This window comes from Procambarus clarkii, chromosome 90, assembly GCF_040958095.1.
Source record: "Procambarus clarkii isolate CNS0578487 chromosome 90, FALCON_Pclarkii_2.0, whole genome shotgun sequence".
In the NCBI taxonomy this organism is placed as follows: domain Eukaryota; kingdom Metazoa; phylum Arthropoda; class Malacostraca; order Decapoda; family Cambaridae; genus Procambarus; species Procambarus clarkii.
In genome coordinates, this window is record NC_091239.1 from 14,345,134 (window position 1) to 14,361,958 (window position 16,825).

At 49.3% G+C, this 16,825-nt stretch overlaps 2 protein-coding genes across 2 annotated transcripts; both read right to left on the reverse strand.

Annotated features, from left to right (window-relative positions):
* Positions 1–5,830: 5,830 nt before the first annotated feature.
* LOC138359414 (trophinin-like) lies at positions 5,831–8,705 on the reverse strand. The gene is made up of 2 exons (XM_069318550.1): positions 8,618–8,705; positions 5,831–6,459 (listed from the first exon to the last, which is right to left on the reverse strand). Exons 1-2 carry the CDS (start codon positions 8,703–8,705, stop codon positions 5,831–5,833), a joined length of 717 nt encoding a protein of 238 aa, XP_069174651.1.
* A 1,479-nt stretch (positions 8,706–10,184) lies between these two features.
* Positions 10,185–11,147, reverse strand: LOC138359415 (uncharacterized). The gene has a single exon (XM_069318551.1). The coding sequence runs from the start codon at positions 11,145–11,147 to the stop codon at positions 10,185–10,187; it is 963 nt and encodes a 320-aa protein (XP_069174652.1).
* Between the last annotated feature and the right edge of the window lie 5,678 nt (positions 11,148–16,825).

The following is a 16,825-nucleotide window of genomic DNA, read 5'->3' on the forward strand; positions in this document are numbered from 1 at the left end:
TACGGATTGGTTACAGTGATGTCGACTTCGGATTGGTTACAGCGACGCCGACTACGGATTGGTTACAGCGACGCCGACTTCGGATTAGTTACAGCGACGCCGACTACGGATTGGTTACAGCGACGCCGACTACAGATTGGTTACAGCGACGCCGACTACAGATTGGTTACAGCGACGCCGACTACAGATTGGATACAGCGTCGCCGACTACAGATTGGTTACAGCGACGCCGACTACAGATTGGATACAGCGTCGCCGACTACAGATTGGATACAGCGTCGCCGACCACACAATGTACCCGGATACAGCGACAGACCTCGGTAGTATAAATGGATCAGTTTAACTGTTCGAGCATCAAGCAACCGTTACATGCGGATTACAGCCTCGGCTCTCTAATGCGAATCACCGTTACAGGCAGCATCCTGTATCGTAGTTAAGAACACCAAGATAGAACGAACCACTGAGGTAATTGGTTGTTCAGTGTTCTAGCACCTAGATGAAAGTTATATGGGAGAGGGATATTAATAGTAGTTTCATAAAAATTACGGGCTCACCATAGCCCGTGCTGCTTGGAACTGCTTGTTCCAGGTAGCGAATCTTTAACAACAACAACAGTAGTTCCATCAGTTTAATTGTCATTAGTAAGGGAGCCGTTCGGCCGAGCGGACAACACGCTGGACTTGTGATCCTGTGGTCCTGGGTTCGATCCCAGGCGCCGGCGAGAAACAATGGGCAGAGTTCCTTTCACCCTATGCCCCTGTTACCTAGCAGTAAAATAGGTACCTGGGTGTTAGTCAGCTGTCACGGGCTGCTTCCTGGGGGTGGAGGCCTGGTCGAGGACCGGGCCGCGGGGACACTAAAAAGCCCCGAAATCATCTCAAGATAACCTCAAGAAGATAGTATCCTAACCTAATGGTGTATATTGACTTCAGTGAGAGATGTGGTGATGCTCTGATTGTTAGTACAGTGATGACCTTTGACCCTTGTAATGACCCCAAGTGTTGTATGACCGAAATATTGATATGTTATATAGGATTGGTTCCTCTATTGCGTTGAAGTCCACCCTCTCTGTATTACAGACTTAGATAAATATATGTTCTCTGAATGCTCTGTGTTCTCTTCTTCGAGGTTATGGGTCCCTACACTTGCACCAGAGGTGGTGCCCCTATTATATATATATATATATATATATATATATATATATATATATATATATATATATATATATATATATATATATATATTTTTTTTTTTTATAAAATTTTGTGAGGGTACCACCTCTGGTGCCAATGTGGGGACCCATAGCCTCGGAGAAGAAAATAAAAAGTATTCAGAGGAGACCTTGTGGTTTCTCACTGAACACTAATATTATCTTCTCCTACCACCCCCATTCTTTTGTATGTACACATATATATATATATATATATATATATATATATATATATATATATATATATATATATATATATATATATTCGTTGCATCCTTTCTAACACATCCCTATCTTCATTTTCCCTCTTCCTCAATCCTTTCTATCCACTCACCTTTTCCTTGCGTCTCTCTCTCTCTCACCCCTTTCACCTGCCTTGGGGGTCGAACCTGCCTCGGAGGCAGCTTCTTGGGGCAGGTTCCCAGTGGGTATTGTGGGGTCCCCTCCAACGAGGAATGCCACCGCTCTGGAGGACTGGGTATGTCAGGCTGGGTACGCCAGGCTGGGTACGTGAGGCTGGGTACGTGGGGCGTGTCTGGGCGCCGTTGTGCAGCGTACCTGCCCATGCCTTGCACACACACACACACACACACACACACACACACACACACACACACACACACACACACACACACACACACACACACACACACACGCATGCACACACACAAGTACGGCTATTGTACGTGTGTGTGAGGGTTGGAGGGATGTTTCTTTGTTTTCAGGGTATGTTTCGATGTTGAGAGGAGAGAGACCGCGTTGTTAATGGTACCTGTTGGGCGTGGTGTTCCGTTGGTGGGGTGTTCCGTTGGTGGGGTGTTCCGTTGGTGTGGTGTTCCGTTGGTGGGGGTGTTCCGTTGGTGTGGTGTTCCGTTGGTATGGTGTTCCGTTGGTGGGGTGTTCAGTTGCTGTGGTGTTCCGTTGGCGTGGTGTTCCGTTGGTGTGGTGTTCCGTTGGTGTGGTGTTCCGTTGGTATGGTGTTCCGTTGGTGTGGTGTTCCGTTGGTGTGGTGTTCCGTTGGTGGGGTGTTCCGTTGGTGTGGTGTTCCGTTGGTGTGGTGTTCCGTTGGTGGGGTGTTCCGTTGGTGGGGTGTTCCGTTGGTGTGGTGTTCCGTTGGTGGGGTGTTCCGTTGGTGTGGTGTTCCGTTGGTGTGGTGTTCCGTTGGTGGAGTGTTCCGTTGGTGTGGTGTTCCGTTGGTGTGGTGTTCCGTTGGTGGGGTGTTCCGTTGGTGTGGTGTTCCGTTGGTGTGGTGTTCCGTTGGTGGGGTGTTCTGTTGGTGGGGTGTTCCGTTGGTGTGGTGTTCCGTTGGTGGGGTGTTCCGTTGGTGTCGTGTTCCGTTGGTGTGGTGTTCCGTTGGTGTGGTGTTCCGTTGGTGTGGTGTTCCGTTGGTGTGGTGTTCCGTTGGTGGGGTGTTCCGTTGGTGTGGTGTTCCGTTGGTGGGGTGTTCCGTTGGTGGGGTGTTCCGTTGGTGGGGTGTTCCGTTGGTGGGGTGTTCCGTTGGTGTGGTGTTCCGTTGGTGGGGTGTTCCGTTGGTGTGGTGTTCCGTTGGTGTGGTGTTCCGTTGGTGGGGTGTTCCGTTGGTGGGGTGTTCCGTTGGTGGGGTGTTCCGTTGGTGGAGTGTTCCGTTGGTGTGGTGTTCCGTTGGTGTGGTGTTCCGTTGGTGGGGTGTTCCGTTGGTGTGGTGTTCCGTTGGTGTGGTGTTCCGTTGGTGGGGTGTTCAGTTGGTGTGGTGTTCCGTTGGTGTGGTGTTCCGTTGGTGGGGTGTTCCGTTGGTGGGGTGTTCCGTTGGTGGGGTGTTCCGTTGGTGTGGTGTTCCGTTGGTGTGGTGTTCCGTTGGTGGGGTGTTCCGTTGGTGGGGTGTTCCGTTGGTGGGGTGTTCCGTTGGTGGGGTGTTCCGTTGGTGTGGTGTTCCGTTGGTGTGGTGTTCCGTTGGTGTGGTGTTCCGTTGGTGGGGTGTTCCGTTGGTGGGGTGTTCCGTTGGTGTGGTGTTCCGTTGGTGTGGCATATGTTTCACACCCTCCCGCCTGCTGCTCACAGGCTGGCCAGGACTTGCCCAACCGCTTTGACACCTACAAGTTGGTGAGACATTTTCGGTTATTTGTATACGCTTGAAGGAAGCAGGTGCCTAGAACCGGCCTGAGAGGGATGAACCGGCCACACCACAGAGAACCGTCCTCATTCGGTTTGCCAGCCACAACAGGCAGGTGGAACGATCCTAGCTTGTGGTCTATTGTGAGTGAAAACATGTCGGTCACATGACGTCACAGGTGTTCAGGATATGTTGTTTTTACGGCTGATAATCTGATGGGTGAAGGGAGTACAGGTGAGTAAGGGGTGAGGGGGTCTGATGGATTTACCTGAGTATCTTCCCAGGTGTGTTGTGTTAGGTCTCTCTCTCTCTCTCTCTCTCTCTCTCTCTCTCTCTCTCTCTCTCTCTCTCTCTCTCTCTCTCTCTCTCTCTCTCTCTCTCTCTCTCTCTCTCTCTCTCTCTCTCTCTCTCTCTCTCTCTCTCTCTCTCTCTCTCTCTCTCTCTCTCTCCCTCTCTCTCTCTCTCTCTCTCTCTCTCTCTCTCTCTCTCTCTCTCTCTCTCTCTCTCTCTCTCTCTCAAGAGAGAGTGATGGGCCATGGGGTCCACTAGGAGGTCTGAAGTAATGAAATTAGTAGGCTTAGGCCTAATCCACCAGTGAATAGAACTCTGCATTCCTTTCTCACAGGTGCCTCATGCCCCCCCCCTACTGTGTCTTCCCCCCCCCCCTTCCCCCTACTGTGTCTCCCCCCCCCCCCCCGAAGTCTCCCTCTCCCCCCTTTTCCATATTATATATATATATATATATATATATATATATATATATATATATATATATATATATATATATATATATATATATATATATATACTGTATATATAAACAGATCAGTTCCACGTGATAATTGAGTCATTACATTAAGTTAAGAACGTTCAGAAGGCAGAACTAGAAGCCAAGCTCGACCCTGCGAACACATCTAGGTGAGAACACATATACAGAAGAGTTCGGGGACACATGATCACTACATACAAAATTCTCCGGATTTGACAGGGTAGATAAGGATGATACATGAACAAGGGGACACAGGTGGAGACTGAGTACCCAAATGAGCCACAGAGACGCTAGAAAGAAGTTTTTCAGTGTCAGAGTAGTTAACAGAATGCATTAGGCAGTAATGTGGTGGAGACTGACTCCATACACAGTTTCAGGTGTAGATATGATAGAGCCCAGTAGGCTCAGGAACCTGTACACCTGTTGATTGACAGTTGAGAGGCGGGACCAAAGAGCCAGAGCTCAACCCTCGCAAGCACAACTAGGTGAGTACACACACACTTTATGGTTACTACAGCCCTTAAAGTTCCTGCAGGACCTGGTTTTAGCACCCAGGGCATAAGTTAGAGTTATAATAGATTTTCCAGACTTTTATGGCATGTCTCTTAGTCTTCCGAATACCCGGTAATGTCTTAGAGTCCCAGGCGCTCACATACCCGGTAATGTCTTAGAGTCCCAGGCGCTCACATGCCCAGTTATGTCTTGGTGCTCAAGGCGCTCACATATCCGGTAATGTCTTGAGTCCCAGGCGCTCACATACCCGGTAATGTCTTAGAGTCCCAGGCGCTCACTTGCCCAGTTATGTCTTGGTGCTCAAGGCGCTCACATACCCGGTAATGTCTTGAGTCCCAGGCGCTCACATACCCGGTAATGTCTTAGAGTCCCAGGCGCTCACATACCCGGTAATGTCTTAGAGTCCCAGGCGCTCACATACCCGGTAATGTCTTAGAGTCCCAGGCGCTCACATGCCCAGTTATGACTTGGTGCTCAAGGCGCTCACATACCCGGTAATGTCTTGAGTCCCAGGCGCTCACATACCCGGTAATGTCTTAGAGTCCCAGGCGCTCACATGCCCAGTTATGTCTTAGAGTCCCAGGCGCTCACATGCCCGGTAATGTCTTAAGAGTCCCAGGCGCTCACATACCCGGTAATGTCTTAGAGTCCCAGGCGCTCACATACCCGGTAATGTCTTAGAGTCCCAGGCGCTCACATACCCGGTAATGTCTTAAGAGTCCCAGGCGCTCACATACCCGGTAATGTCTTAGAGTCCCAGGCGCTCACATGCCCAGTTATGTCTTAGAGTCCCAGGCGCTCACATGCCCGGTAATGTCTTAAGAGTCCCAGGCGCTCACATACCCGGTAATGTCTTAGAGTCCCAGGCGCTCACATACCCGGTAATGTCTTAGAGTCCCAGGCGCTCACATACCCGGTAATGTCTTAGAGTCCCAGGCGCTCACATGCCCAATTATGTCTTGGTGCTCAAGGCGCTCACATTCCCGGTAACATCCTGGTGCTCCAGGCGCTCACATACCCATGTGAGCGCCTCTTCCATTACCACAAGGACTCGATATTTCAGGAAGTTTTTAGTTGATCTTGAAAAGTAAGTTTATTGATGTGAAATTTGCATAAATTCGGTCACCTAGCGTTGATTCCGGGGATCAGTGTCCCCCGCGGCCCGGTCTCTGACTAGGTCTGCCGGGCTGGTCAATCAGGAGGCCTAGTCGTTCCTGGCGTGATACATTCCCCGTGTCTGGAGCCTGGCCTAGGGGGCGGAGAATATGTGTCTTGGGTTATGTATTCTAGAGGTAGTTATGTGTCCGTCTAGGTCGTCAGAGGCAGTTATGTATCCACCTACGTCGTCAGAGGCAGTTATGTATCCACCTACGTCGTCAGAGGTAGTTATGTATCCACCTACGTCGTCTGAGGCAGTTATGTATCCACCTACGTCGTCAGAGGTAGTTATGTATCCACCTACGTCGTCAGAGGTAGTTATGTATCCACCTACGTCGTCAGACGTAGTTATGTATCCACGTACGTCGTCAGAGGCAGTTATGTATCCACCTACGTCGTCAGAGGCAGTTATGTATCCACCTACGTCGTCAGAGGTAGTTATGTATCCACCTACGTCGTCAGAGGTAGTTATGTATCCACCTACGTCGTCTGAGGCAGTTATGTATCCACCTACGTCGTCTGAGGCAGTTATGTATCCACCTACATCGTCAGAGGTAGTTATGTATCCACCTACGTCGTCTGAGGCAGTTATGTATCCACCTACGTCGTCAGAGGCAGTTATGTATCCACCTACGTCGTCAAAAGTAGTTATGTATCCACCTACGTCGTCAGAGGCAGTTATGTATCCACCTACGTCGTCAGAGGCAGTTATGTATCCACCTACGTCGTCAAAAGTAGTTATGTATCCACCTACGTCGTCAAAATAATTTAACTTATCCTAACCTAACCTAACCTAACCTAACTTAACCTAACCCATCTCTTAAATAAATCAAGTGATCAGATGTGGAGTGTTGCTATTGGTCTGCACAAGGTGTGACGTCATTATGATGTCATCATTGTAATGACGTACGGGTTTTTGGATCCTAATGGAGCAGTTTACTCTCCCGTCCAACAGAAAACGGAATTGTTTGGGCTGTTCTGTAATTACTTATGATGTTAATTGAACTATGGACCTGAGGTAGGTATATAGGCCTGGTCGACGACCGGGCCGCGGGGACGCTAAGCCCCGGAAGCACCTCAAGGTAACCTCAAGGAGGTTAGTAGAATTATTGAAAAGTTAATAACACTACTCAGAATTTATGGGTAAGATTCAGAAGTGGTGGAGGTAAACTGTATACATTGGTTGTGGAGGGATGGAGGTAGACTGTATACATGGTTGTGGAGGGGTGGAGGTAGACTGTATACATGGTTGTGGAGGGGTGGAGGTAGACTGCATACATGGTTGTGGAGGGGTGGAGGTAGACTGTATACATGGTTGTGGAGGGGTGGAGGTAGACTGTATACATGGTTGTGGAGGGGTGGAGGTAGACTGTATACATGGTTGTGGAGGGGTGGAGGTAGACTGTATACATGGTTGTGGAGGGGTGGAGGTAGACTGTATACATGGTTGTGGAGGGGTGGAGGTAGACTGTATACAGGGTTGTGGAGGTAGACTGTATACATGGTTGTGGAGGGGTGGAGGTAGACTGTATACATGGTTGTGGAGGGGTGGAGGTAGACTGTATACATGGTTGTGGAGGGGTGGAGGTAGACTGTATACATGGTTGTGGAGGGGTGGAGGTAGACTGTATACATGGTTGTGGAGGGGTGGAGGTAGACTGTATACATGGTTGTGGAGGGGTGGAGGTAGACTGTATACATGGTTGTGGAGGGGTGGAGGTAGACTGTATACATGGTTGTGGAGGGGTGGAGGTAGACTGTATACATGGTTGTGGAGTGGTGGAGGTAAACTCCATACATGGTTGTGGAGTGGTGGAGGTAAACTCCATACATGGTTGTGGAGTGGTGGAGGTAAACTCCATACATGGTTGTGGAGTGGTGGAGGTAAACTCCATACACGACTCTCAAAGCAATCGCGAATAAACCCTAATGATTCGGGAACTAAAAATCAACTTATTTAAAGATCGAACGATTGAAATCAACACCTGAAGCCCAACCCATATACACACACACCCATACACATATACACCCGCCAGAAATACACACATACGAGAGAACTGTATACTGAGCCGCCCCGTTCCCCTAAACGGGGCCCATTGAACCGAAAGCTATACATTACGCTGTTAACGAGGTCATACACACCACACACACACCGTCATGGGTGTGAACGACCATGTTTACATAGTTCAAGTCCAATTCACACGGTAAACAGCACCAGATTCACCATTGGAGGATACATAACTCGAGTGACCAATGGGCAGGCGTTGTACAAAGCCCAGTAATGGAGACCAGGGGAGGGGAGAGATTATCGGGCGATTCTCCTAGCCAGTGGTTAATAGTGTGGGCCAAATGTGAGCTTCAAAAGTCTTGAACCCATTTCGAAATTCCATGGAAAGTTGCCAGAGAGTTAGAGAGAGGCAACGTCATAGGGTCGTAGGGTTATCTTGAGGTTATCTTGAGATGATTTCGGGGCTTTTTAGTGTCCCCGCGGCCCGGTCCTCGGCTTTTTAGTGTCCCCGCGGCCCGGTCCTCGACCAGGCCTCCACCTTCAGGAAACAGCCCGTGACAGCTGACTAACACCCAGGTACTTATTTTACTGCTAGGTAACAGGAGCATAGGGTGAAAGAAACTCTGCTAAATTGTTTCTCGCCGGCGCCTGGGATCGAACCCAGGACCACAGGATCATAAGTCTAGCGTGCTGTCCGCTCGGCCGACCGGCTCCCGGGTCTGTTAGGTCTGCTTGTGAAGCGGAGTCAGGCAATTCACAGTGTGTAACACAGCTAAATACAAACTAATTGACAGGCCTATGGGCTCATATTTATGAGAGTAGACTCCCCTATATAAAGAGGCACTCGACCGGGCATAATCTAATTCACACTCTTGAAGACGCGAGTGACCCTTGTCAAGCCCTTGACAGGAACAGAGTGGTTGACCGTTTCCCCACTTTTCTTTGTGGCATTTTCCATGTTGTATGGAACATGAGCCGGGTTCCTGGGCTATTAATGGGGTGTGATGGTCACTTTCCCGTTCCTGCATACACACTTTCTGGCTGATTAGGTGTTTTGTCTGGCCTGTTTCTCCCTCTCTTGTGGTCCAGTCTTTCTCTGTTGAGTCATGGTGGAGGGTTTGGACGGAGGAGGCCAGCAAGAGCCCACTAGAGGAATGTGGGGTGGTGGTAGGAACGTTTTGGGTCCCTAGTATGTGTTCCTCTTTCACTCTCAAAGGTAAGATCAATATTAGGAGGGTGAAATGGTGCTGGATTTTTGTGGTCAATGACCCTCGTAGCAGTTGGTATTTCTTATTTTGTCCACAAGTACAAGTTAGAGTATATTCATTAGCATAGGTCTCAGCTTCAGGAGTGAATTAGACATTTTGTAACAAAGGGCTAAGCATACTTTCCTCAGACTCTCTATCTCTCTCTCTCTCTCTCTCTCTCTCTCTCTCTCTCTCTCTCTCTCTCTCTCTCTCTCTCTCTCTCTCTCTCTCTCTCTCTCTCTCTCTCTCTCTCTCTCTCTCTCTCTCTCTCTCTCTCTCTCTCTATCTCTCTCTCTCTCTCTCTCTCTCTCTCTCTCTCTCTCTCTCTCTCTCTCTCTCTATCTCTCTCTCTCTCTCTCTCTCTCTCTCTCTCTCTCTCTCTCTCTCTCTCTCTCTCTCTCTCTCTCTCTCTCTCTCTCTCTCTCTCTCTCTCTCTCTCTCTCACACACAGAGAGCTGTGATATGAGATGGGATTGAATGAACGGTGATCCACTACTTGCATCATTGGGGATCGAACGTCGACCTGCAAAAAGCAAGGTCATCGCTCTACCTGTTCAAGTGGTCAGCCAATAACCTAACAATAATCTAACATGACCTGAACCCAACGTAACATAACCCTAACCTAAATCTAATCTAACTTAATCCAACCCAAGTGAACTTAACCCAACCTAACCCATCCAAAATGAACCCAACCCGACATAACCTTAACCTAACCTTATTTAATCCAAACCCAGCCTCATCAAACCAACCTAACCTAACAAGGAAGACTTTAAAATCAACAATACATGCATGAGTTTCTAGTATCCGAGGACCCGGGTGTAAGGGAGACCCACCTAATACCTCGATACTCAAGTGCCACTCAAGGGTAGGCCTCAAGGCCCAGTTGGACCCCAGTTGTGTCTGAGAAACTTCCATTATTGTTGGTGCTCGTGGCCTAGTAGGTAGGCTGTGAGTGTTTGCGTGTGTGTGTGTGTGTGTGTGTGTGTGTGTGTGTGTGTGTGTGTGTGTGTGTGTGTGTGTGTGTGTGTGTGTGTGTGTGTGTGTGTGTGTGTGTGTGAGGGTGGAGCCATGACGTCCCACCCTTACGCCCAGACATTGTTCCCTTCCTTGGAGGATCAGAAACCTTTTACACCTCATTTAACCTCTTTAAACGGGGTAACTAATCCGCCTTACTCTACACGAACGGCTCCTTAGTCCGCTGATTTATATATCTTGATCGATTTTGAGTGTTTATTGTGGTATGATGGTACATTGTAGCATGATGATACATTGTAGCATGATGATACATTGTAGCATGATGGTACATTGTAGCATGATGGTACATTGTAGCATGATGGTACATTGTAGCATGATGGTACATTGTAGCATGATGATACATTGTAGCATGATGATACATTGTAGCATGATGATACATTGTAGCATGATGGTACATTGTAGCATGATGATACATTGTAGCATGATGATACATTGTAGCATGATGGTACATTGTGGCATGATGGTACATTGTAGCATGATGATACATTGTAGCATGATGGTACATTGTAGCATGATGGTACATTGTAGCATGATGATACATTGTAGCATGATGATACATTGTAGCATGATGATACATTGTAGCATGATGGTACATTGTAGCATGATGATACATTGTAGCATGATGATACATTGTAGCATGATGGTACATTGTGGCATGATGGTACATTGTAGCATGATGGTACATTGAAGCATGATGATACATTGTGGCATGATGGTACATTGTAGCATGATGGTACATTGTGGCATGATGGTACATTGTAGCATGATGGTACATTGTGGCATGATGGTACATTGTAGCATGATGGTACATTGTGGCATGATGGTACATTGTGGCATGATGGTACATTGTGGCATGATGGTACATTGTAGCATGATGGTACATTGTGGCATGATGGTACATTGTAGCATGATGGTACATTGTGGCATGATGGTACATTGTAGCATGATGGTACATTGTGGCATGATGGTACATTGTGGCATGATGGTACATTGTGGCATGATGGTACATTGTGGCATGATGGTACATTGTAGCATGATGGTACATTGTAGCATGATGGTACATTGTAGCATGATGGTACATTGTAGCATGATGGTACATTGTGGCATGATGATACCATAAGGGTACGTTCCCTCAGAGAATGAATGCTCCGTCAATTCATCCTTGTGGTAAGATCAAAGACACAATATATTAAATGTAAGTTTCGAGATTAGGAAGTCTTGTAATTATCTTAAATAATTATTAGTTATATTACGATAATAATTAGTGATAATTATGATAATTATCTTCATTCGTGTTTGTGGTTATTTTCTCATATATTTGGCACTGTGTTATTCTATTTTTTATCTTTAATAAATGATATACAGTATAAATTATATATACATCAATTATACAAGGAAATACTACATTACATATACAGTTGTGTAATTGTCATTAAGCAAGTGTTTCAGTATGATATCCAGTTATCTTGAGGTTATCTTGAGATGATTTCGGGGCTTTAGTGTCCCCGCGGCCCGGTCCTCGACCAGGCCTCCACCCCCCAGGAAGCAGCCCGTGACAGCTGACTAACTTCCAGGTACCTATTTACTGCTTGGTAACAGGAGCATCAGGGTGAAAGAAAATCAGCTGACTGTTTCTCGCCGGCGCATGTGATCGAACCCGGGACCACAGGATTACGCGTTCAGTGTTCTGTCCGCTCAGCCACCGGGTATCAGTGTATTATGACGAGAGTCAAGCTGCAAGCAGGTCAAATAGGGCAGTTGACCTCTGACCTCTGATTTGCAAGCTGGAGTTTGTCCTCTTGACCCCGCTGAACTAGACTACTGTTCTACCCGTTGACCTGACTTGACCGCTGCCGTCAAGTGCCCTGACACAAGAGGCCCTGATACCCTCTGACCTAAGACCTGACCCTGGAAGATGGGGTGACCCGAGTCTGTCAGAAATATAGTTATCGGGGTCAGTAATATCAGACTCGCCCCCCCCCCCCCTACATGGCCGAATTGGCTAGTTTGTTGAGACCACTGACGTCAACTCTATACTCATCAATATGTGTTGCTTGGGTACAGGAGGCTGATAGACAAGGGCTTGTCATCAGTAGCTTTTCTTCCTCTTAGATGATCTTCAACCCGTCTCAGATGTCTCTCCCCCCCCCCCCCCCATCCCCTCTCCCCCCCCCCCACAGGCACCCCCGCCAAACACACACCGAAACTACGACGTTGGTACAACGTTCTAACAAGTTTTAACACCACCTAACTAGTTATAACAACCAATATAGCAGGTTGTAACAACATTCTAATACGTCATAAACACGTTAAGCCAAGATGTAGCAACTTTATTACAAGTTGTAACAAGCGGAAAATAGACAGTTTCTGTCTATTTTCTGAAAATAGACAGAAAATAGACACAACAATAGACAGTTGTGTTTCCTGGCCCACGCCTGCTAGCATGGCAAGCAGGGAGCCGGTCGGCCGAGCGGACAGCACGCTGGACTTGTGATCCTGTGGTTCCGGGGTCGATCCCGGGCGCCGGCGAGAAACAATGGGCAGAGTTTCTTTCACTCTATGCCCCTGTTACCTAGCAGTAAAATAGGTACCTGGGTGTTAGTCAGCTGTCACGGGCTGCTTCCTGGGGGTGGAGGCCTGGTCGAGGACCGGGCCGCGGGGACACTAAAAGCCCCGAAATCATCTCAAGATAACCTCAAGATGGCTACAATCTACTTATCCAGGATTGGGTCGTCGACTAGGCCTCCTGGTTCTCGACCTGTCCAGGTATCGAACCCGGGTTGAGTGTCACTGGCACTATCTGGCACTCTCCAGTTGAGTGCCCCGAGGCTCTGGCACTCAGGTCACTGTATAACCCGCAGGGAAGTGGTTCCCACGGAGGCCTCAGGCTCCGGTCATCGCCTCATTTGACCCCGCGTGACCTCACTGTTCTTGTTTAAACAAGGCCATTAGAGGCAGGCGTGCAGGGCGCCGCCAAGTGCTGACGACCCAGGCTGGAGCGCTGCTGACGCCTGCTGACCGCCGCGCTGACCTAACCTGCAAGGAATTCTTGTATTATAATATTTTGCCCTCGAAGGGCGAGTTTATTGGGCAGCACCACTCATCCTGTATTTCTTCTACCACAGACGTGGCCAGATATTTACAATGCTAACCAGCACATATATATTTTCTTCTGTCCTCCTTGGACATACTCATCCCGTGGGCGGTTACCTTGAGGTTACCTTGAGGTGCTTCCGGGGCTTAGCGTCCCCGCGGCCCGGTCGTCGACCAGGCCTCCTGGTTGCTGGACTGATCAACCAGGCTGTTGGACGCGGCTGCTCGCAGCCTGACGTATGAGTCACAGCCTGGTTGATCAGGTATCCTTTGGAGGTGCTTATCCAGTTCTCTCTTGAACACTGTGAGGGGTCGGCCAGTTATGCCCCTTATGCGGTGGTGGAAAGGCCTACATAGCCTCTGTAACCCCTCTGTAACCCCTCTGTAACAGAGGCACATAATGGAGTGGGGAACTGAACTCCACAGTTCATTTAGGTAAACATGTGACAATCTTACGAAACCAGTTTATCATCTCAAGACCAAAGTAAATAATCAAGTGTGTCTCTATGGCCTGCTGCGCATACTGTGAGGCCTCTGTTCTCTGGGGGGCATGGCATGACCTCTCAGCACCCCTCAGTTGGGGTGCTGAGACGGGTCAAGAGGCGGGGCATACCTGCCTCTCGTCTGGTAATGAGGCGGGTCGCTAGGGCGGGTGGCAGATATCGTATCGCAGCAAGAGAGGTTGGGGAGTGAGTGGTCTCCTGTTCCCTGCCTCTCTGTCCTCTCTCACGCACGCCTACACTCGCGTGCACGCTCTCACGCATGTCCCTCACTCGCGTGCACGCTCTCACACACGCCCACATTCGCGCCGCGGTCACAAACATCATTTTCAGCTTTTAAAAGGCCTATATAAACAAAATCAAGATGATTTTGACCATCATACAACTGACGGCTAGAAAGACGGGGTTCCAACAGCTAGAGTTCAACTTTCGAGACGTAAGTAGGTAACTTCACACACACACACACACACACACACACACACACACACACACACACACACACACACACACACACACACACATTACAGGTGGAAATTGAGTGCCCAAATGAGCGACAAAGATATCAGAAGGAACTTTTTTTAGTGTCAGAGTAGTTGACAAATGGAATGCATTAGGCAGTAATGTGGTGGAGGCTGACTCCATACAGTTTCAAGTGTAGATATGATAGAGCCCAATAGGCTCAGTAACCTGGGGCCTGATTCATGAAGCAGTTACACAAGCACTTACAAATGTGTACATCTTTCCTCAATCTTTGACGGCTTTGGTTACATTTATTAAACAGTTTACAAGCATGAAAACTTGCCAGTCAACTGTTGTTATTGTTATAAACAGCCTCCTGGTGCTTCGGAGCTCATTAACTGTTTAATAATTGTAAACAAAGCCGCCAAAGATTGAGAAAAAGATGTACAGGTTCGTAACTGCTTCGTGAATCTGACCCCTGTACACCAGTTGATTGACAGTTGAGAGGCTGGACCAAAGAGCCAGAGCTCAACCCCTGCAAGCATAACTAGGTAAGTACAAAATTCCCAAGGCACTTCAGTGTCATAAATCCCACTATGTTTACACTCTCCCCCTCCCCCCCCTTCCTGTTTACATTCCGTCCGGGGATACCTAGCTACATTATTAGTCCCTAGTGTATACCTCTGTGGGTACTTGAGTTTACATTCCTGGCGGGGACACAGGGCCTCTTCTTCTCCCTGTAGCGCGAACCACCGCCCGTCCTCTGCTGTAATCCACTGCTGTAATAAGACTTTTACTGAAGGGTTTGTATCCACAGGATGGGTATGGGGTCCACTACCGCTTACAGGATGGGTATGGGAGTCCACTACCACCCACAGGATGGGTATGGGGGGTCCACTACCACCCACAGGATGGGTATGGGGTCCACTACCACCCACAGGATGGGTATGGGGTCCACTACCACCCACAGGATGAGTATGGGGTCCACTACCGCCCACAGATTGGATATGGGGGGTACACTACCACCCACAGGATAGGTATGGGGTCCACTACCGCTTGCAGGATGGGTATGGGGGTCCACTACCACCCACAGGATGAGTATGGGGTCCACTACCGCTTACAGGATGGGTATGGTGGTCCACCACCGCCCACAGGATGGGTATGGGGTCCACTACCGCCCACAGGATGGGTATGGGGGTCCACTACCGCTTACAGGATGGGTATGGGGTCCACCACCGCCCACAGGATGGGTATGGTGGTCCACCACCGCTCACAGGATGGGTATGGTGGTCCACTACCGCCCACAGGATGGGTATGGGGGTCCACTACCGCTTACAGGATGGGTATGGGGTACACCACCGCCCACAGGATGGGTATGGGTTCCACTACCGCCCACAGGATGGGTATGGGGTCCACTACCGCCCACAGGATGGGTATGGGGTCCACTACCGCCCACAGGATGGGTATGGGGTCCACTACCGCCCACAGGATGGGTATGGGGTCCACTACCGCCCACAGGATGGGTATGGGGTCCACTACCGCCCACAGGATGGGTATGGGGTCCACTACCGCCCACAGGATGGGTATGGGGTCCACTACCACCCACAGGATGGGTATGGGGTCCACTACCGCCCACAGGATGGGTATGGTGGTCCACTACCGCCCACAGGATGGGTATGGGTTCCACTACCACCCTCAGGTTGGGTATGGGGTCCACTACCGCCCACAGGATGGGTATGGGGTCCACTACCGCCCACAGGATGGGTATGGGGGTCCACTACCGCTTACAGGATGGGTATGGGGTACACCACCGCCCACAGGATGGGTATGGGGTCCACAACTGCCCAGAGAGAGAGAGATTGAGTGTACAATCGAACAAATAAAACCAAATTGGTTGCATGAGCTCCTTGCCCAATTTAGAGTTCTCATTTTGAAAACATATTCATTTATCAACAAATCCACAAGGGCCGTGAGGAGGATTCGAACCTACGTCTGAGAGTATCCCAGACGCTGCCTTAATCGACTGAGCTACGACATGGTAAAAAAATTGCAACCAGAAATTCTACTGAATTTACTTGGATCCTGCAGCCTCTCCGAGACACAAACCAGGATTTTACACATGTGATTTCTGTGTTTATTGTCATTTGTTTTTCCTGTAACTTAAAGCGTAATAAACTTTCGTCCGTCGTATGTGTCTTGTTAATGTTTGTCTATGTAAACTGACGCTGGAGTATGACCTATTGAGTGGTTGTGGTGTGGTGGGTGTGTGGTGTGGAGGGTGTGTGGTGTGGAGGGTGTGTGGTGTGGAGGGTGTGGTGTGGTGGGTGTGTGGTGTGGAGGGTGTGTGGTGTGGCGGGTGTGTGGTGTGGCGGGTGTGTGGTGTGGAGGGTGTGTGGTGTGGTGGGTGTGTGGTGTGGAGGGTGTGTGGTGTGGAGGGTGTGTGGTGTGGAGGGTGTGTGGTGTGGAGAGGGTGTGTGGTGTGGTGTGGAGGGTGTGTGGTGTGGAGGGTGTGTGGTGTGGAGGGTGTGTGGTGTGGAGAGTGTGTGGTGTGGAGGGTGTGTGGTGTGGAGGGTGTGTGGTGTGGAGGGTGTGTGGTGTGGAGGGTGTGTGGTGTGGAGTGTGTGTGGTGTGGAGGGTGTGTGGTGTGGAGGGTGTGTGTGGTGTGGAGGGTGTGTGGTGTGGAGGGTGTGTGTGGTGTGGAGGGTGTGTGGTGTGGAGGGTGTGTGGTGTGGAGGGTGTGTGGT